Genomic DNA, 22,615 nt, shown 5'->3' with positions numbered 1-22,615 from the left:
CGTGACGTAAGCCGACTGCATCTTTTCGAACTGCTTGCTCACGCACCGTTAGGGGCGGTGTACCTCTCATCCCTCCCCCCTGAGAGAGCTCGGCCTATCAGCTCTCTCTGTGCCTCCGGCGATCCCAGGATGATAGGGCGTTCGCTTTTACCACTGTGTTCTTTATTCTTACATTTTATGACGTATTGTTGAGTTGATGAGAATAAGTTGTTAGGCTGGTTGGTTTATGACCATATCTACTGTAGATGGTTTACATTTAGGCATTTAGCAGACGCTCTTATCCAGAGCAACTTACATTTTAACCTCATTATACTCATCTGAGCGGTTGAGGGTTAAGGGCCTTGCTCAAGGGTCCAACAGTGGCAACTTGGTGGTTGCAGGGTTTGAACCTGAGATCTCCGAACCGTAGTCCAATGCCTTAACCACTGAGCTACCCCTGGCCTGGGTATGGTTTATACAGATACTAAACCGGACTATCCAAAAATGGACAGTATTACTGGGATACATTAGTCAGGCAGTAAAAGTGCCCTGGGAGAGCAGACCAAGACAAAGAAAGCGAAATAATTATGAATTAGCAATCACACTGAGAGAATGTCTCTATGGCAATCTTGGCCAGGCCAGAGTGCTGAAATGTGCTGTGTCGTTACAGGAAGGTGCGAGATGCCACAGGCGTTGACATTAACATGCGTGTCGGAGTGCATTCTGGCAACGTGCTCTGCGGCGTAATTGGCCTCCAGAAATGGCAGTATGACGTTTGGTCCCATGATGTCACTCTGGCCAATCACATGGAGGCCGGGGGCGTACCCGGGTGAGAGTTGTTTTTTTTTTTTTTTGTAATCCCTCTCTCTTTGTGCATGTGTTTTTATATCTGTGATCAACAGTGCGAAATCCAACAAGGGCTCTTCATGTTCAGCCAAACAGGCTGTGGAGAGCTTTGTGAAAGGTGCTCCTGGTTGATGATGAGTTTGATCAGCAAAAAAGACAATAAAAGCAGCCCTGGTACTTTTATTACCCACGCTGCCCTGTTCGTATTATATATTTACAGTCCACTCCGTGTGGGCTGCATGAATGGATGTAATGTTTCTTGTCCGCGTGTTGTTGTCACTGAAGTGCTCTCTCACATCCTGTTGGTCCTCCCTAGCCGAGTTCACATCTCTTCTGTGACGCTGGAACATTTGAAGGGGGCCTATAAAGTGGAGGCGGGAGACGGACAGAGCCGGGACTCGTATCTGAAAGAGCATGGTATCGTCACGTTCCTCGTCATCAATCCAAAGGTACAGTGCCATCAAAACGAAGGTGTCTCTTTAGTGCCGATGGCACATGAAGAATGTCTGGAATAATATACAAAAAATAATCATATACAATATTTTTTTCACATTTTAGCTGCATTGTATTTAATAGGCTTATTTATTCACTTGTATACTAAAGGTGAGTCAAAAATTATCCGCACTTTGTGATTTGCACGAAAGAAGAGCAGCGTGCGGTGATTAGTTTTTTTGTGGTCTGAGGGTGTACTTGGTGTTGAAACCACTCACGGAAGAGCATAAAAAGAAGCGTTTGGATAATGTATGTAATCATTGATTATTTTGTTATACAGTAACAGGATGCCTTAACATATACTGTACCTGTACAGGTAGTCCCCGACTTACGAACGTTTCAAGAGATATGAACGGACCGCGGGTTTCAATCATGAAAGTAGCTCACATGTATTGTACAACAAAATAGACACTTCAGTCCACCACATACCAATATTTACGATTATGTACATTATTTTCAGTGTGTAAGTGATTGTATAAAATGTCTTAAGTCCAGTATATTGTATGTGTGTCTGTGTGGGGTTGCGGAAGAAATGAGTCGGCCTCACCGGTTTTAATGAATCAGTCCGGGAACACAATCATAGAAAATGTCTGTTCTGTAAAGCTGTCCTGATGGGGAATAATTTTAATTTTGGAAAATACTCAACAAAACTGTGAAACTCATTTCCTTAGGCGCGATAATGGTTTTTGTGATGAAAAAAGACAAAGATTTAGTCAAGTGAATTAGTAGGCTTTACATCGTATATTCATGTCAAAGGTGTATGCACTTTGTCGGACTTAAGAACAAATCGTACTTACGAACTACTCCTGGAACGGAACTCGTTCATAACCCGGGGACTACCTGTATTAATCCTTACCTATCATTAGGTTAACAGTAGAACTATTCCAAATTACCCAATAATGATGCACTGTAAAGCTACTTGCTACAGTATACCTGGGTATTGATTCTGAGATGTTTAAGCAAATAGGTACATGTAACAGGTCTGACACACAGAAGGAACACACAGGAACCAGACGTCACAATCGTGAACAGTCTTTAATAAGCCCACTTTGATGCAGCTCAAAAGTACGCAGTCTTGGTGCAGTTACAGATCAATTGCTTAAAGCAACCTGGTTTTGAAGGCACCAAGGTGAACGGTGTGAGTACACAGGTGAATTAGGGCGTCCCCTTGCACTGGCTCTTAGCCCGCCATTACAATTTACTGTACAAAAAAATGTGCGGGAAAAAAAACACCTAATTTATTCTAGAACATATTTAAATTAGGGGCGAAATTTCAACTCCAGTAATAGTGAAAAAATATGGTAATTAATGGTAAATGAAAGTTTATGTTAAACTTATAAAATTACATTGCAAATTCCCATACATGATCACTATGTAAAAGCTACAGTACACGAGGATTAGTGTATAAGATTTCAGCCTGCCTTCTTTGGTTCCGCCTGCCTTCTTAGTGTATAAGATATACTGTACATGCTGCCAATTTCAGCCTGCCTTCTTTGGTTAGTTGAGGTTTTCTTGGCTTCTTTTTAGGATTTCAGTATAAAAATAAGAATAAAACATGGCTTTCTGCTTTCCGATTAAGTGTAAGGGTTCTCCACAGAAACTTTAAGAACAGAACTCCAGTGTAACAACTAAAGATGGTACATGTATATGTGCTTAAATTGTTCTATATGACACATATTAAATAACACATATGGGATTAGATAATTAAATAAAAACTTCAAGACCAACGACATTAACAGTCAGTTGCTAATTTAAGACATGAAGGTCAGATGTTCTGGAACAGTTCTTGCAAGAAGAGTATTGTGTCGAGTGAGTTTGTGAAACCCATCAAGCACCATGATGAAACTGGATCTCATGAAGACCTTTCCAGGAAAACAAGACCAAAACATACCTCTGCTGCAGAGGAGCTATTTATTGAGAGTCACCAGCCTCAGAAATCATCAATTAACAAACGGCAGCTTAGATTAGAGATGTTATGAAAGCCAGAGACTGGTAGGGTAAAAGGGGACCTACTGTATTATGCAAAATTTCACTTTTTAGACATTCAGTCTCCAATATAAATGGATGAGTAAAATAATGAGTTTGAGGTATAAAAAATGCATCATCTGAGGAGTTTTTTAGCTGGAGCATTGAGAGACACACTTTGAGGGAACTCTGAAAGCTGTGTAAACTTGTTACAGAAAAATAATACATGTTTGACCTTTTCATCATTTATGATACATGTGCATATTCGTCCATACATCAGATTTATGAGTGAAAGTTCCCAAGTGTTCTGTTGTGACTGTCGAACCCTATCCAGCACATGGTTTGGCAAACTGTTGAAAAAGTGTCAAATAAACACCATTACTGCTTCCTTTGATTTAATTAAACACCTACCATAATATTCCACAGTCCCAGTGTCTGGCAGCAACTTTATAGCAATTTACCGTACCATCAGCTTCAACATAAGCCGTCCTCCATAAACGCTTACTTTGAAGCGTGTCTATTTACAGTGCAACTTGGCACAACACAGGATGTAGCGCTGCCAATTTCAGCCTGCCTGTCGCTTTAGACGTGCATCTCTGCGTGGGTTTTCTCTCTGCCCACAGAGTTCACACTGCTTGCCAACATCTTAACACCATCTATTTCATTTTATTAAATATGGCCGTTTATTTTAGTCGCGTCGGTGCATGAAGTGGTTCTGTTTTTTGACCCGATGTGTTGCACTTAATTGGAAATGATTCTGATTTGATTAATTGCTGCTTATTTGCATCAGAGCTGAAAATATTGATTAAATACTCTTGTGTGGTGTTATGTGGTTCACTGAACCATGACACTGTTTCCTTGAACACTGCCTACAAGTTGTTTGTTTGGTTGGTCTTTTTTCATTTTCTTTTTCGGTAGATCCAAGTAAAGGATATGTTGTTAATAATGCAGTGAGTCATGTTCCAATCGAATTTTTACATCCTGACTAAACATAATATAACCGTGACACATCTGGCTCCGTTTATATATTATTGTCATAATTCTTGTTTTTTTCCATGTTTTAAGCACTAATAAAAGCAAGCATGACTGTACAGTAATATGATATTAAATTACATGACCTTATATTCTTATGTCATTTTAATGTTTGCCCTCATACACTTATAGACGTAGTGTATTTGATCAGCTGTGTGTGATGTTCTTTCTCACTCAGGGAGAGCGACGCAGCCCACAGCTCCACTGCCGCCCTCGTCCCGTTCTCTATGGGGCAAAGATGAGAGCGTCTGTGCGTATGACTCAGTATCTGGAGTCCTGGGGGGCAGCGAAACCCTTCGCCAACCTGCACCACAGAGACAGCATGACCAACGAGAACGGCAAGATCAACACACATGTGAGTTGACTGAGGCGCCCGGCCTAGACTAGGTCTTCAATCAAGATGGCAAATTTTAACAAAATTGCATCTTTTGGCTGTGAAAAATGGTGGTAATCTGTCTGTCCTGTCAATCACAGCAACATTAGCCACTTGTGCATGTCTGTCAGACCATGCATGCATACTGTAAGTGGGAAGATTACTACTTTTTCCGCCAAGTGTGTTACACTGTCCTGTGATGCAGCACGAGCAACAATTTGAAACAATGCAGTCTCTGAGAAAATACTGTATAGGTTAGCCTTCGCCTTTCTCCATTAGCTGTCATCTGATTGGAGAGCTGACTGGTGAGGGGGAATTAGCAAGACCAAGCTTGGGGTATTTTCACATATTTCAAATTTTATTCATTGTATACAATTAACTGTATTAGGGGAAAAAAACAGAAAAACTTTACACACTTACAGGTTAAAACCCAAAGCATTTTAGCAATTTTTTCTTATTTTTTTCTTAATAAGATATCTACGTATTTAGAGAGTTCTACATGTTTGCAACATTATGGTAGTGGTAAAATTTACATATTATAAATGTAATGATAACTTTCATTCTACCTGACATATCTGAAAATGCAGACGTCAAATGCACAACTACGCACTTTTTTTTCTTTTCTTTTTTTCTTACCGTCACTGATGCTGTGTTGCCGCTTGGGACTGACTTCAGTCTCTCGTCTAAAGCACACAGAGATAATTTGACTAAATCCGCACTTTAAAAAACTATGAAATTAAGTGAAGTGACTTTGATTGAATCTAGACTGAAATCTTGTAAAGATTATATAAAAAATAAATTAAAATCGAAATTTGGTGCAATTAGTCTTGAGTTCATACTAGAACCATAGAGTCTTATTATACTGTCCATAATTTATCTTCACTACATTGACTTCTAGTAAAATGTAGCACAATAGAGTGGCCAACAGTTTCTATGTGATTCATAATGAGCCACCGTGTTTGTGTCGATCAAAAGGTGCAGGATCTTTATTAGTACCTAGAATAAATAGGACTACAACAGATCTTCCTCCTACTGTACAAATCCCCTCAGTGAGGAACCAGCTTTTCTTTTATAATTTGATCCTCAAACAAAGTAACAATTTTAAAGTGCATTTTGTTAAGTATATCTGCTTTTAGGAAAAGATGTAGTTCAGGATATTGAGATGAGGTCACCCAACAGATTTCCATTATAAGTGAGAGTGGAGTATACTGGTTTTCTGGACAGGGAATATATTTAAGTTCTTGTCTTTGGTAATGATGACACTCACTCTTTAGGCGCAGTAGATAGAGACTAGATTAAAAGCAATGTTTTATTCCTCTTTATAGTTTCTACAGGCCTAATGAAAACATTTCTGTCATAAAATTCAGCATTAAGTGCCTTGTTTTTATTCCTGTTCACTGCATGGTTGAACAAAGCACCCAATTAAATGCAGATATTAAAACTTACAAAGCTTATTTACACATTTTAGCTTATGGTTCGTAATGATAGACAATCTGAGTGTTTTATTGCGTTCTATTCTAAACTAAATTACAAAGAAAAAAAAAAGATTAATAAATTTCATATTTAAAGGATTCATGCTCAAATATCTTTTCACTATCACCATGTTCATTTAGAAGTGTGGTACTCTGTCCGCAGTGGTTATGTCATCATTTTCTGTCTCTTTCAGGATGTGCCAATAGGACACCATCATTTCCCCGGGAGATCAGAAAGGTCAGTTCTTGGAGCGTTAGCGAGAAACCCATCACTGACCCGATCCGTCTCTCTCTCAGACTGCTCATGTGTCATTTTTCTCCCATTCAGAACAAAGTCTCAGAAGAAGAGGTTCGAAGAGGAGCTGAACGAGCGGATGATTCGTACAATTGATGGCATCAGTGCACAAAAGTGAGTGTTGCTAGTTTTCTCTTCTGGGTGATTTAAATAGAGAAATCCTTTCATGATTTCAAACACAGTTAAAGCGGACAGTCAGAAGATTTTAGACTGCTGCTAAATTCATTATAATTGCGAGTCATTTACTTTGAGTAAGGTAAGAATGCTCACCATTTTCCTCCTTTTTTTGTCAGGCAGTGGCTGAAGTCTGAGGATATTCAGAGGATATCTCTGTTCTTTCACAATAAGACTCTGGAGAAGGAGGTAGGGTCTGTTCAGAGACATCTTGCGTGCCATATAATGATATGTCTCCATGTCTGAATGTTCGTTATATCTCAGTATAAGCTTTGTCTAGTCCAAAAAAAAATCCCATGTGTTCAGTTTTGGGTCGCACTTGAAAACGCTTCCTAAGATCACATCCCAAAGAATATCGAGAGGTCATACTGTAGGTGTAGTGCTGCCAGAGTGCACCTGATCGAAAGAGAGAGAACCAAGAAAAAACTAATGGAATGGTTGTATTAAAATCTCAAAACAGTCCACGCTAAAAGTCTTCATTTTCATTTTATTTTTTTTGGAACATAATTTGTTTAATTGTTTATCAAGATATTGAGACTGGCCTTGAAGGCCACGCACTTTGTAATTTTTTTTTTCTTGGATAATTTTATTATTGTATTCTTGGATTATTTATTTATTTATGTTTAAGGATTTCTTCTGCTTTTTATTATCATGTTGCGTTTTTTTCCTTCTAATGCTCTAAAAAAAAAAGTTTGACAGTGAGAAAGGTCCTTATTGCCCTCCAATTAAACCTAAAACTCAGAAAATAATTCACACACCCCTGCTGTTTTTGTCAGTCAGTAGATAACAGTGTAAAACATTTAATTTTCATATTTATTCTCTAACTACTGTATGATGTATAGAGTTCAAGTGGCACATCCGAGCTTCATTTAGAAGAGCTAATTGATTGAATATTTCACCACCATGACAGGGTGGAAATTAGCGGAAATTAACACTACCTACCACATACTGTAAGTCAGGGGGTCGACATTGGTGTCTTTAAGTCAACTAACGGGATTTGTTTATTTATAACCCATCATAAATAATCGAAATGAATTCTTATGAATAATTGGCTTGGATTTTTGTTTTGTATTTAATTGTTTCGCCATGATTAAATTGAGAAATGATTTGGCTTCATTTCATGTATTACAGTACAGAGCGACAGCCTTGCCAGCGTTTAAGTACTACGTCACTTGCGCATGCTTCATCTTCTTCTGCATTTTCATCGTGCAGATTTTAGTCCTGCCAAAGTAAGTCCTCACTTATTCACTTGCTCAGCTCGTCTTATGATCATAACATAATTGTACCCTAGCCATTCAGCTCTCTGTAATAGCCGCACTATCACATTAGCTGCACAACCTGAGCCAGGCAGAGTACAGGGACGGATGAAGACACAAACTGACAAATCAAATGATGGATGTGTGATGGACATGTAGAAGGAGACTGATATGGATTTTGTGAATAAAAGCACAGAAATCATGCCTTTTTATTATAGGAGAAATGAGTTCATCGTCATTCTAATTAACTGTACTCTTATGTCAGCCGGAATCGCATTCAGACACCTGAAAGCGCTCATTGATCTTCCCTTCTCCAGTCTCTCTCTAATGTGTCCTCACTTTCACACTCGGCTGTTATAGGCATTTTATAGGACCATTAAATGAGCTGCTTTGACGCTTATAGTTTCTTTTAGGCATTGCCTTGTCTTTTTATTAACACTGACGTTGGTGTCGGAGTGTAGTGAATGACGAATAAGGGAGAAATCAGAGACAATTCCATAAAAATAAAAAATGATACCTGTTCACATGATGTTTATGACAAATACCATAAACTACTTGGAACGAATATTATGACCTGTTGTACTATCAAACATTAACTTCTTTTTACTTATTTAGAAAATAAATGATAATTTTATCATGAGGTTGGATCAATATGTTCAAATGTGTAATATGAGAGTGTTGATTATTATTATTATTATTATTATTATTATTATTATTATTAATGGGTCTATATTCGTCAGAAATTGGCCACTGATCATTGATGTCAATGCGAAATGCAGTCTTATGCTTTTCAATGCCAGCAAGTATACAGTATGTTTCTGTGTGTTAAATTAACTAATATACAATAAGAGGACAATAAGAACAATAAAGAGCTGAACTGTTTTGTCTCAAACAGGACCGCCGTGCTTAGTGTGTCTTTCGGAACGACCTTCCTGTTACTAACTCTTATCCTCATCATTTGTTTCGCGGGCCGTATACTGGTGAGTGAACTTCTAACATTAATCAGAGTTCAACTGGGTTCAGTTCTGTAAGGATTGTGCTTATACAGTAAATTGGGTCAGGAATAAAGCATGACGAGGCACGGTGTTATGGGAAAATAAACCAAACACAGAGGTGAGGTGTGTTATGCAGCTTATTTTTTTTTAACATAATGCCTGTGTGTGTTTTATTCCTCATATACTACAGCAATTAGAATTCTGAAAAAGATATAAATTCGTTTTTAAGTATTGCATTACTGTATAACACAGAAACCCAGCTATTGTCGAGTTGCTGAAAAAGCTGAAAGCTCAAACCCCGCTGTCCTGAAGAGTTTACTATTTGTTTTTCGACTTTTAAAAAGCGATGACATTGGAGACACCTTCCAAAAAATGCTAAATACAGATTTTCTCACAAAATCAGCAATTATGTGTTTATTTATTTGTTTGTTTGTTTGTTTATGCATCTGATATACTAGTCCCTGTGAAGAATGTTGCTATAGGAACAATAACCTATTAATGAAATAATACAGTATAACCCTGTCAGGCTGAAATACTGTCCACAGAAATAAAATCAACACCTTATAGCCCCCAAAAAATCGAGAATTAAACAACACTAGTGTTAATTCAATAAAAAAAAAAATTATATAAATATTACAGGTTTATGGGGCATTATAATATTGAACTAATGAGTTATTACACTACCACATTAAACCTAATTCATAAGAATTTGTCATACAAGGAATCTTATATAAGATAATCCATCATTATTTCTAGGCATTTTACTTACTATAATAATAATAATAATAATAATAATACAGTGGAACCTTGAGTGTTCCGGAAGGCGAGCAAAGATTTTTAATACATTTTGACTTGAAAAATGAGCATTGTCTTGGTTTACGAGCACCGAGTATCATGTATTACGCATGCGCTTCTTGTTTTTGACGCCAAGCGTCACGTGATCACAACAGAGCCAACAGTTTTTCTTTCTCTTGCACTGCTGAATTGTGGGTAAATGTCTCCTCTGCTGGGTCTTAGTGCTCGTCTCTTACTGGTATAATCAACTACCGTGCACTCGTGTACTGTTTACTATAACACTGTGACCATGTGTGTGTGTGAAACATATTTTATTTTGTGTTTGTTAGCGTGTTTTTACAGCGCGCGTGTAAAGAAAAGCAAGTCTAATTAGAGGGTAAAGATCAATTTTTTCTTTCCCTTTCTGTATCAGCCTGTCATGTTTCACTTTATCTTTGAAAAGAATCGCGACAGAGCAAAGTTTCTGTGTAACGGCAGAGTGTGTGTGTGTGTGTGTGTGTGTGTGTGTGTGTGTGTGTGTGTGTGTGGGAACCCGTGAGGAGGAGGGGGTGGGAGGGCTAGCTGTAAAGTTAAGTGTGTGTGCGTGTGTTCGTGTGTGTGTGTGTGTTTGTGTGCGTAATTTGACACAGTGCTCCTTCACTCAAACCAATACACACACACACACTCTCGCCATTACAGCCCCCTTCCCACCCCCTCGGCTTCCCACACACTCTCTGCTCTACACAGAAACTCCGCTCTGTCCAGATTCTTTTCAAAGGTAAAGTGCAGGTTAATTTGTTTTTTTTTTTTGGGGGGGGGGGGGTTACTTTACAGCAGTGATTCTTTTAGCATGCGCTCATGCGAGTGTGACTAGCAGTGTTCCTTGCTAATTTGCTGATAAAACAGTCTTTCTGTTAATGTGAGCCTGTGTGCATAAACGGAAACACTTATCTGTCGGCTAAAGTGCAGGTTAATTTATTTAATTTTTACTTTATATTTTGTATTAATTATTTTTATGTATTTATTTTTTTAAGCTGTAGGACGAATAATTTGAGTTTCTATTATTTCTTAAGGGAAAGAAAATTTGGTTTATGAGTGTTTTGGAATACGAATTATGCTCGTAATCCGAGGTTCCACTGTAATTAAAATAATAAATTAATATTATAAGCATTTATTAATAAAAAGAAGCAATAATCTGCAAATAGAATAACAACCCTCAAAGCTTGAAGTCTATAAATTATATATAATCATGCAATGAATTTGATATAAGGTTAATACATCATTATTTCTAGGCATTTTACTTACTATAATAATAATAATAATAATAATAATATTAATAAATTTATATTACAAGCATTTATTTATTAAAAAGGAGCAATAATTTGACAATAGAATAACAAAATTCAAAGCTTTAAGTCTATAAATTATACATAAGTATACAATAAATCTATTATAGTAATACATCATTATTTCTAAGCATTTACTTACTATAATAATAACTTTTTTTTTTTAACTTTGTGTGTTTTTAGCATTTCTTTAAAAAAAAACGCAATAGTCTGCCAATAGAATGACAAAATTCAAAGCTTGAAGTCTGTAAATTATACACACTACCAGTCAAAAGTTTGGACATACATTCCTGTTTAGTTTTTTTTGTCCACTGTACGACGATGCTAAAGGTGTCCAAAATATACAATAATCTACTTTTAATCAATTGGTATTGAGATGTGTCTGATGTGTCTGAACACATTGATATGTATTATTTCATACTGTAGTTTAAAAAAAATCCAGTATTATTCTAGAATGTAGAAAATAAATCCGAACTTGTGTCCAGTCTTTTGACTTGTAGTGTACAAGCCTTTAACCAGCAGACCATAACGGTGTGACATTATAGAACACTGGCCCCATATCACAGGAGAAAATCACCTCTCTTAGAGAGAGAGAGAGAGAGAGAGAGAGAGAGAGAATGTTGTCCTGCTTTTCTTTTTCGCAATTAAACTCAGAGTGTCTTAGTTCCGATTATTAAAACCGGATGCCCTTGGTAAAATAAACATGCTTTTGATTAAAAGTATAAACATGCTCAGAGGAAGGCCACTTTCCTGCAGGAAAATCAGCACAAAATATTAATACGCATCAAGCTAAAACGCAATTGAAAGAATTGCTGAAAAAAAAGGAACACAGGGACCATTGTATCAAGGTCAGTTTTTTTTTTTTTTTTGCTTGCTTGCTTTTCTGTACAAATAAAACATCACGTACAAGGACAACATTCTCAGATCTCCACTTTAAGGAAGGAAATGGCTTGATTCTCTTGGAAAAGGTCATCAGGTTCTCTAATGGCCTTTTTAAGTCTCTCGGACGGTCTTTTATATCAATGTGGACTGTAGTAGTAGCAGCCATAGATTTGTAGTACTTTCTCTCCAACCTGCTCTATGTGCTGCTCTTTTTTTCTGTGTTTTTATCCACAAATACAGTGCATAGGAAAGTGAGATTTATATGAATGTATCTAAAAGTAAAGGGCATTCAGATGAAATGTAATCACGATAATTAAACACAAAGCCTTAAATAATTTGCTCTTTGTCCTTAATCTGTGTATCAGTGTCTAAAAACACTGGGGATAATGATGGGGACTTACTAATTTTAACTTTAAAATTTTGAGTTTGAATGCATTACCAGGTCGCCTCTATGTACAGTACTAATACATTTATGTATAAAACAAGGGCACATTTACATTCAGATACATGGCTGAAGCTTTCATTCAAAGTGACAGGATACAACTTTGCAGTTAAGCGGTTAAAGGCTTTTCGGTTAATGGATCTAACCGCGGCATCTTAGCAGTGTTGGGATTAAAACTCACAACCTGATTACTCGCACAGTTATATAGTCTAATAAAATATTATCCCGACTGCAATAAATATTCTATACAGCCAAAACATAGTATTGGTGCTAAAAGTGTTTCACCTAGGTGAAAAAGTGAATTTTCAGAATAATTTTTCAACACAATTTTTCATGATAGTTAATGCGTCTTATCTCCTGATCCATGCTTTGTTTTTGTTTTTTGTCAATTAGATAAAAACATACACATTTGCTAAATACAACTTTATGCCCTTTTACAGTATGTACTGTAGTGTTTGTAACTTTTCTGACTTAAAATCTTTTAATAAACTGTCATTCAGATGAAACTTGGCCAGATTTCACATTAGACCTGAAAAAGTGTATTATTAAAAAAAGCAAAATTGTTAAGATATTGCAACATGAATTTGACATGGTTACAGACACTACAGATTTTTGGCTTTTTAAGCTTTTACCAAACAAAAACAAAAGGCTTTAATTTAAGCAACAATTTTTACAGGTTTTAGAAGCTTACACTTTTTAGTGTATCAATACTCTTTAAGAAATATAAATAATTTGCATTTTAAATTGTTATTGTTTGAAGCAAGACGGTGTAATGCTGAAAAACGGCCATTTTTGGGGCACATAAAATAATCTCTCCAAAATGGCTGAAGTTTGAACTTGAAATATATATGGAAGATGATCAGTCACTTTTATGTTGCATAAACTTTCAAAGTAGGCTTTTAAAGTTTTCTATATTATATGTATAACATAAAAAATAAAATAAATCAGCAATCACCAATACTGTGTTTTGGCCGATAAAAGCTGACCAGCAATAAAACAAATCGAGTACTTGTAGTTCATGGCATTATTCTTGCAACATGCCAGATAGACTCAAACAAGCCCTTGCTATATATATATATATATATATATATATATATATATATATATATATATATATATATATATATATATATCAGTGTTTCTCAAAGCTGGTCTCAGGTGACCCCTGCCTGCCCTGCACATTTTAGTAGTAGCAATGTTATATTTAAAGAAAGCACGTCTCAACAGAAAGGTGAAGACAAGGATGTGAGGGGTGAATGTGGCAGGGTGAGAAAAGATATCATGGAGTGTAGTTCCTTTAAACTAGGCTTGAATGATATTTTTCTGTCCATTAGCACGCATGGGCGCAGATGTATGTGAGTTAGTATTTTTGCTTATATTTCATCCTTGGAAGGCTGTTCCCTGGTTTTGTTTCGTTTCCTCCCAAAAATAAATAATTTGCACTAAATCTTCCTTCTTTTTCTGAATGCATTGAAAAAATGATTAATTTATCAACATATTTAAATTAAGAGCAGAATTTCCACTCAAGTAAAATGTGGAAAAAGTTGAGCAAAAATTAATAATGATAAATTGTTTATGTAAAACTGGCTGTCTCGTTCTGTACCTGGAGCCTATCTCAGTAGGCTTAGGGCATGGGTACATTACAGCGCAAAAATATACTTGTTGATGTAGTGGTTAGCACTGTCACCTTGCACCTCCGGTGGGTCTGGGTTTGATTCCCATCTCTGTGTGCATGGAGTTTGCATGCTCTCCCTGTGCTTGCTGGGTTTCCTCCGGGTACTCCGGTTTCCTCCCATAGCCCAAAGACATACAGATTAGGCTAATTGGCGTTCCCAAATTTCCCATAGTGTGTATATTTGTGTTTGCCATGCAATGGATTGGCACCCTGTCCAGGGTGTACCCCGTCTTGTGCTCTAAGGCTCCTGTGATGGGCTCCACCCCATCAAAACCCTGTATACAGGATAAAGCGAGATAGATAAGGATGAGTGAGTTCTTAAGGGAATAGAAGCCTGCTATGAAGGGTGTTACGATATTTTATGAATGGTGCATTTTTTTTTATTCCATCCTGCTAAAACCAGCACTTTCTGTATGCAGATCTCATTTCGTCTCTGATTTACTTGATTAATGTTATTTTTAACCTCTTGCTGTGAACCAAATCTGTCTAAGTGTGTAACATGTGCGTCTGACGTGCACATGTCCCAGGTGAAAAGATCTTCGTGGGCTTTTTTTTTTCTCTCTCTCTCTGATGCTCTGAAGAGCCTTGTTAAACTGTCACTGTGAAAGCTTCAGACATGAGCAGATGGTCAGAATGTGGTTTAGCAGTGCCCTGTCAAACATGACACACCATCAGATACTTAAAAGGGGAAAAAAAAAAGGCCAGAGTGTCCCAGAGTACTGAAACTGGACCATTTTTGTTTTTCTTTTTACAGAAATAGTATCGTTTACGGGTCAGCATACGATTAGAAAACTTTACGAACTGCATCCTGTATGTAATGCGATCTGATACTCGTTTGATTCGTACCAGGATATTATGTCGTTTCAGATGCTTGCACTCAAGGATTTCCATGCAGAGAGGATTCAGATGCCTTTTATTGTCTCACAAATATGCACACTGTACATCTGACATTTAGTAACCTTGGAGCGAGTATGCTAATGACATTAGTGGGAGTTCAGACATGTTTCCTTGTTGCCGTAGCGATCGGGTCGCGTGACCTCCTGCTCTCTTCTCCCGAGCTCGTCCTTACTCAGCGCCAACAAGCCCTGCGTCCGGCTCGTCCTCACCATGGCAACCACCGTGCTCATCCTCGTCATGGCCGTCTTCAACATGGTGAGTGTCGTGACTGCCACAGGGCTTCACCGAGGTCTCTGATTTCACATGGTGAGGTCTGAGTGCACCGGGGACCATGGTATTCCATCTATTTGCACTTACACCACCATCGTGCATGTTGAGGAGCTGTGAGTCAGCTGCTCAGAAAAAAATAAAACCCTGCAGGAATACTAATGCCTCAGAGCTGCAAACGATCCGCCGTCAAGTGCAGTTCTGCTGCCGCTCCTGCTTCTGATCGGGTTTTTAGCATATAAAAGACACAAGCAGCCCAAGCATAATAATAATAATAATAATAATAATAATAATAATAATCACCCGGCGGAGTCATTAAAGTGTCCATGTTATTATTACGACAGCACATTAACACCTCATTATCACTCTGTCTTATACAGAATGCCCTTGTTTGCCGCATTATATAGTGCAGGACGTCTTTTAATTTACATTCATTATGGTTGAATAAATTCAATGAACCTCCTCAGTACAGAATCATTCCGTGAGCTTGAATATAAATCGTTCACTTATTAAAGTCGTGGAGCTTTTTATTCCCGAACCTTTCTCCGACAGGACACATCAGGTCTATTATTTATAGTCGGAATTGATTTTCAGATATTAAGGTTTTGATTATGCAATCATGAACCGCACGGCTGTGCTTTTCTGAGCGCTGGTCTTTGTCACCCCTGAGATTATGTTATGTACTTATTAATAGGCCTCCGAGTGGCGCTGTGGTAAAGTGATCGCGAGTTCGATTCCCAGGTGATGCTGTAACCTCTCGCAGCCGGAGGTCTAGAGAGAGCTGATTGGTTGAGCTCTTTCAGAGGGGAGGGATGAGAGGTACTTCGTGCTCCCACATTAATCACGGCTCTACAGCCAATCAGGGGCGTCTGTGAGCTCACGCAAGCGGAGGTAGCGGATAGCGCTGTTCTCCGAGTGTGTTACTCCACCCCTAATGGTGCGTGAGCGAGCAGTTCAAAAAGATGAAATGAAAAAGAATCATACAAATTGAAACAAATTTTCAATCTGGTGAATTAGGTTATTTCACCAAAGCACACTGTTCGCTTTTTAGTATTAAAAATAAATAAATAAATAAACAAAATGAAATAAATTGCACTTAAATTAAGTAAATAAATTAAGAACATAATTTTTCAACAACAAAAAAAATACAATAAGTAATCAGAGATTTTTTTTATTTAATTCTTTTTTAAATTAGGGCTGATGGTTTACAAAAATAGAAAAGGAATTAACATATTATAATAGAAGCATATAAATAATGCAGGATTTACAGGCTGAACAGAAAGAACTCGAAGCTTGTGGCCAGAAAAGTGTCAGATCATCTATGAGCCATGGGCTGGAGTAGACAAGATACAGTGTACGGTGTCATTGCTTTGGAAAAAATCTCTAACCAGGCCACACACACACACACACACACACACACACACACAGATCTAATCTTTACTTTATAATTCTGATTTATTATCAGTGTATCGCCTGGCTGTAAAGTTATAAGAAGACACTCGCTGTAGGGATGACATCCGAAACCATTCACGAGAAATTGGCCAAACTTTAATTAAGAAGTGTAGATGTGCATTATGTGTTTTATTTCCTAACCATATTTTCCCTGCACAGCTTTAAAAAAAAAAAAAAAAAAAAAAGCTTGTTCAGTGGGCAGGCGACACATGTCTTCCTTGGAAGACTCACATCTATTTTATTTTTAAATTTAGATCGCTTTCTCAAACACACACACACACACTCTACACTGTATCTGAGAAATAAATAGCTAAGAACTTTTCTTATCTCATACTGCATTATATGACAGGCCAAGATCATTAACAACTTCTTTTTTTTTTCAAAAATATTTGCAGATTTTTTTTTAATTAAAAGTGATCGCTTTGCCCCATAAAAAATGTCTACTTATAAAATTCGAACAAATTCTATGACTCAGCTACACCTTATTATTCCACGGTCGATATCGCTGACTGAGAAAGTAAAGCAATCTCGTTAAAGTGAAGAGATTTTTTTCGGACTATTCATGATAACCGGTTAATTTCATCACGCTGCACTTAATCTGCCTTGTTTGTCCGGCTCCTCAAGGTCAACACATTGAACTCTAATCAAATCTCAAGTCCTAGCACATTTTGTCTGTGTGTGTGTGTGTGTGTGTGTTTGTGTGTGTGTGTGATTACATGTGCACGCACGCTTTGTTATATAAAGTTTGTTCAAATGGTGCCTAAGGCTTTTTCAAGTAATGCTATTAATCAAACATGTCTATCATGACTGCATTTTATCTTCGAATTAGTGCTGTAAATGATCTAAAAATGTGACGTCTTCTCTACATTTTGGTGCCCAGTTCTTTCTAGAGGACGACAAGGTGACAACAGTGCCTGCAATGAACATCTCCAATGAGACGGTCTATGGTGTTTGTGGCCAAACCACTCAGTCCTCAGACAAGTTCTACTTGCCAGTGAGTTATTCTTTCATATTATAAATACTGTACGTGTCATTCACTAACAGAATAAAATCATAAGCAAATACTTTAAAAGCCTTTAACTGAACAATTCCTGCTGTGATCTATACAGTATGTTTCAGCTGCAGCTATTCTTTTTAATGCGACCTGATATACAGTAGTAGCTTTAGCCCGTATAAATAAAAGAAAACAAGAAGACTAGAATTGAATTTACTAGAATTATGTTTAGAACTGTCTAACTAATTATTAAAATCTGGAAGAATAGTGATAAATGGAAAAAAAACAGAAAAAACATGGTTGTAAAGAAAATCATGAATGACGATAATTGGAGAACGCCCAAATACTTGGTTATGTAATAAACCTGTTTAATATTTAAAGTAAGAGTGTTTCCACTAAAACTAATAGGATTGGGACTAAACAGCTGTGTGTCCATAAGAACACAATTAAAAAAAAAAACAGATTAAAGAAACAGATCCAGGAGCTTAAATCAAATCAAATTCAAATTTTATTCGTCACATACACAGTCATATACAGTATGATTTGCAATGAAATGCTTATACGACCGCCAGTGACCTTAAAACAAAAATTAAAACTTATAGATAAGAAATAAATATGAATAAAAAAGAAATACGATAGAAAATAAATTTAAGTAGGATAAAAATAGAAATATACTGTACAAATAAAAAAAATAAAATATAGCAAAATATAAAAAATTTAGGAAAAAAAATATAAATTTGTAAAAATTTAGAAATTTGGTGTAAAAAAAAAAAGACTGAGAGTGTGCAAATATGCATAAAACATGTCTTATTAAAGTGACTTATTAAAGTGTCTTGTGCAACGGTCCAGAAAGTGAAAACATAAATATGTAAGTGTAGGTGTGCATGAATGTGTCCAATGTCCATGAATGTCCAGTCAATTTTGAATGTTGAAAAGATGGTATTAGTTCTGCATGGTGGTGTGGTTGAGAGACCTTATCGCCTGCGGGAAAGTCATGTGATCTGATGAGTCCAGATTGACTCTATACCATAGGGATGGGCTCGCCGATCTGGAGTTGCTTCAGTTGCTCAGGTCTAGACTCAACAACGTTATGTGGCTATAAAATTCAAAAAGTCAGCTGACGTCCTGAATGTACTGAATGACCAGGTTATCACATCTATGGAGTTTTACTTCCCTGATGGAACAGAAATATTCCGGAACTTACAAACTGAAAGAGTGCTTCTGGGAGCAGAGGAAGTCATTTTCACACATGAACTGGACACCACTTTGTTCTAACCTCTAAGTCGTTACACAATAATTTGACTCTCCAATCATTAGTACAAGATCTGGGCTGAAATATATGTTTTAACATTGCATAAGATTGGTAAAACAATGTCAGGGTAAATGTGTACCATAAGGCGATCTAACAAAATCTCATGGTGTGCAACTAATTTTATTTTATTTTTTATTTTTTTGGCCAAGTAGTGTACAGTATAACAAAATATACTTTAGCATTAAAAATATCATTAGCCAAACCAGGATATAATACAACTTGAACAGCAGAAGGATGCTCGGATGATAAATCAGCAGTAGAGTGAGTAGGATAAGGACGGAGGAAATGGGTCAACTATTAGATGTCAAATTTCGTAAAAATGAGCCACACACACACATTTGTTCTTTTTGGTTCAGAGACTCTTGTGAATAGTGATGGCATCGTGAATTCTGAAAGAAATTAAGATTTTTCAGCCCAAAACATGGTTGCTTCTGCCAGGAGGTTACGCCTTGACTGTATATGCAAGCATACCTCCAAAAACCTCCACAGAAATTGTGTTTCGCGATCGCCAACTATAGTAGGTCTACAAATTTGAAACCTGTGGATAGTTTGTGGGCTGAAATGAAGTAGACTGTCCACATACCCACATACCTCAGGCACAAACCCAAGAGTGTAAAAAAGGAGCTGGAAATATTATCAAGGATGTTATATAAAGAGACTCTATAGTTGAGTGCTGATATTTTGTCCTGGAGAGTCTTTACTTTAGTCCAGTGTTTCCTGCAAATTAACGCTCGGAGTACTATGGAAATGATTAAACTACTGTTTATTAGTGGAGTAGCTTTAGTATACTGTACAGTGATATAAGTATAAATGGATGAGAGATGTGTATATAATACAGCACGGGAGAGGATAATGAGACATCCTGGTATGGAGAATTAAGGCCGAAATCTTTCAAATACTTTGTCTATTTGTTTTCTTCATTTTGTTATGTTTCACGCTAATCTTAAATTAGATTTGAATCCCTTTTTTTTTCATTATTCTACACATAATATTCCACAGTGACAAAGGAAATGAATGTGCTTGGACAGTTTTGTTAATTGATTACATTACGGGTTACCGTTTATCAAAAATTGGGAAATTAGAAGGAATAACATTTAAGTGGTTCAACTGTGGCTATGTTCACATTACAAGCCACATTGTTCGATTCAATTGTCAGACACTTCCAATGTTGTGACTTTTATCTGACTCTAATGTGGGCGGGTCTGTCCTCTAAAACGGCATGCATGACAATCTGGGTTAAAATGCATCATATTCGTGTGAATGTGCATTCATTTAAAACAATGGATGCTATTTTAGAAAGACTGTGCTTGGGATTTTGCAAGTCAGTTATTCAGCTGTATTTATTGATGTCCAGAAGAAGGAAGCCAGATGCATTGCTTTAGTAGTTTTAGCAGATATTGCCAGCACTGCTATGGTATTCCCACACTGCTTGTTCTGAGGTTCTGACCGATGGTGTCAATGCCGTATGCGGCCAAGAGGCAAAATGTCACTTGAATTCTGAGCTGCCTGTTCTCATTTAAGTTGCATGACAGGTTATGGGATATACATTATATCTGATCTCAGTGTTTAGTGAGCTACGGCTTTTTGGGTTACTGATCAGAAGGGTGGGGATTCAAGCCCCACCTTCACCCATCTGCCTCTGTTGGGTTTTTTTGAGGAAGGCCCTCAACCCAGTCTCGTCAAGGGGTCCTGATTGATATAGCATGACCTCAAATTCTTACAAGGCTGGAATATGTGAGGAAAATAATTGCAGTGTTTTTTCTAAAGACAATAAAGACTAAACCCTCAGTTTCTTAGATATTTAGGTTACCCATAAAAAAAAAAAACACCCTCCCCAACACTTTTGGTGCTGATTGTACTTAGTTCGTAGCATAGTAACCCAGTGTAAGGATCTATCCATTGATGTCGACTTTAAACAAATTGCTAACAAATCAAAGAGATGGATAATCCGAATGGCAACAAAAGAGCCCAGAAAGACTTCTAATGAGATCCTAGGTGAAGTTCATGTTCAAAGATCCTCAGAGTCAGATCGCATCATCGTCGTTTGAGACAAAGTGGACTACATGGGAGACGACCAAGGAGGACACCATTGTTGAAAAACTAATCATAAAAGAGTCAGACTGGAATATGCCAAAGTACATGTTGACAAGCCACAAAGCTTCTGGGAGAAGTCCTATGGACAGAAATGACAAAAATTGACCTTTTTGCCTAGGCACATCAGTTCTATGCTTACAGACGGGAAAATGAAGCATATCAAGAAAAGAACACTGTACCTACTGTGAAACATTGAGGAGGCTCTGTTATGTTCTGGGGCTGCTTTGCTGCATCTGGCACAGGGTGTCTTGGGAGTGGACCAAAATACCTGCTGAAAGGTACAGAGATTTCATTGACAGTTACAGGAATCATTTGATTGCAGTGATTGCCTCAAAAGGTTGTGCAACAAACTATTACTGTAAGTTAGGGGTACCATCATTTTTGTCTAGGCCTGTTCCATGAGTTTTATTTTTTTTTATATAATTCTGTTAAAGCATGGTTGAAAAGCAATGTCTGACTTTCATTGGTTAACACTCATAGCATTTTTATTTATTATTGCTTTTGTCAGATTAAAGTTATTTCTGTGACCATTGTGAGTTTTTCTTTCATTGACCGAAGGGTACCAACAATTACGTCCACGTGTGTAGATAACACTCACCAAAGTAGCCAAACAAATAAGTAGGATTTGGCTAATGATCATGTACAAGAGGTGAGATACAAAGATGTAATAGATGAGTTGTAGTTTCACAGACACCGTGATGAGTGATTTCACAGAGGCTAATCCTGTCACGTTCTTTATTTATTAAGTGAGCTGCATGAGCGAATCCGACGCCACTGGTTAATGGTAACTTTTTCTAGAAACACTCGCGATTCAGGAGCGTGAGTAACTGTGGAGTACATATTCAGATAAATTCATTTTATTTAGCCGTTCTTAGCAAACCTGCTAACAAAACTGACTAGCTTGCGTTAGCGAACGTGTTCAGGGAATGATTTTGCCTTCAGCTAGGCTCCACCCCATGAGAAATGATTGCAGTGTTTATTAATGCCAAAATGGGTGTTACAGCGGTTGCTCACTCACTCCCAGCTAGCCAGCTAATTAGGTCTCTAGGTTAGCTAGTTAGTTTTTTTGTTAATTTATGTTGTCATTTCAATCTGTCCTGTCTCAGGTAGCCAGCTAATTGGGCTTCTTACATAGCTAGTTAGTTTCTGCTAATTTATGTTGTTAATTTATGTTGCATGTAGCACCTTGGTCCTGGAGAAACGTTGTTTCATTTAACTGTGTACTAAACTGTATATGGTTGAAGTCACAATAAAAAGCCTACTTGACTTCACTTGACTTTGTCTATACCGCTTTATCCTCCGTACAAAGGCGGTGGGCCTGGAGCCTATCTCTGGAGACTTAGGGCACGAGGTGGGATACAACCTAAAGGGTGCGTCAGGGGTGGCTCAGTGGTTAAGACTACGGTTTAGAAGGTCCCAGGTTTAAACCCTACGACCAGCAAGTTCCCCTTGAGCAAGGCTCTTAACTCTCAATTGCTCAGATGTATAATGAGATAAAAATGTAAGTCGTTCTGGATGAGAGCGTCTGCCAAATGCTTAAATGTGCCATTCCATCGCAGGGCACACACACATTCACACACTCCATGCAATTTGTGAACACT

General features: G+C 37.4%; 1 protein-coding gene across 1 annotated transcript in view; it reads left to right on the top strand.

Moving 5' to 3' along the window:
• The window catches only part of adcy2b (adenylate cyclase 2b (brain)), an 83,377-nt gene that overhangs the window by 45,245 nt on the left and 15,517 nt on the right, over positions 1-22,615 (top strand). Inside the window, exons 8-17 of the mRNA XM_053489633.1 lie at positions 650-808; positions 1,142-1,274; positions 4,493-4,669; positions 6,354-6,397; positions 6,488-6,568; positions 6,748-6,817; positions 7,760-7,857; positions 8,780-8,864; positions 15,019-15,150; positions 17,495-17,608. Coding sequence (XP_053345608.1) covers positions 650-808; positions 1,142-1,274; positions 4,493-4,669; positions 6,354-6,397; positions 6,488-6,568; positions 6,748-6,817; positions 7,760-7,857; positions 8,780-8,864; positions 15,019-15,150; positions 17,495-17,608 — 1,093 coding nt within the window. The remainder of the gene's footprint in view (positions 1-649; positions 809-1,141; positions 1,275-4,492; positions 4,670-6,353; positions 6,398-6,487; positions 6,569-6,747; positions 6,818-7,759; positions 7,858-8,779; positions 8,865-15,018; positions 15,151-17,494; positions 17,609-22,615) is intronic.

Source organism: Clarias gariepinus, chromosome 28 (genome assembly GCF_024256425.1).
Source record: "Clarias gariepinus isolate MV-2021 ecotype Netherlands chromosome 28, CGAR_prim_01v2, whole genome shotgun sequence".
NCBI classification, from domain to species: Eukaryota; Metazoa; Chordata; class Actinopteri; order Siluriformes; family Clariidae; genus Clarias; species Clarias gariepinus.
This window is presented reverse-complemented; position numbering and strand designations above follow the sequence as displayed.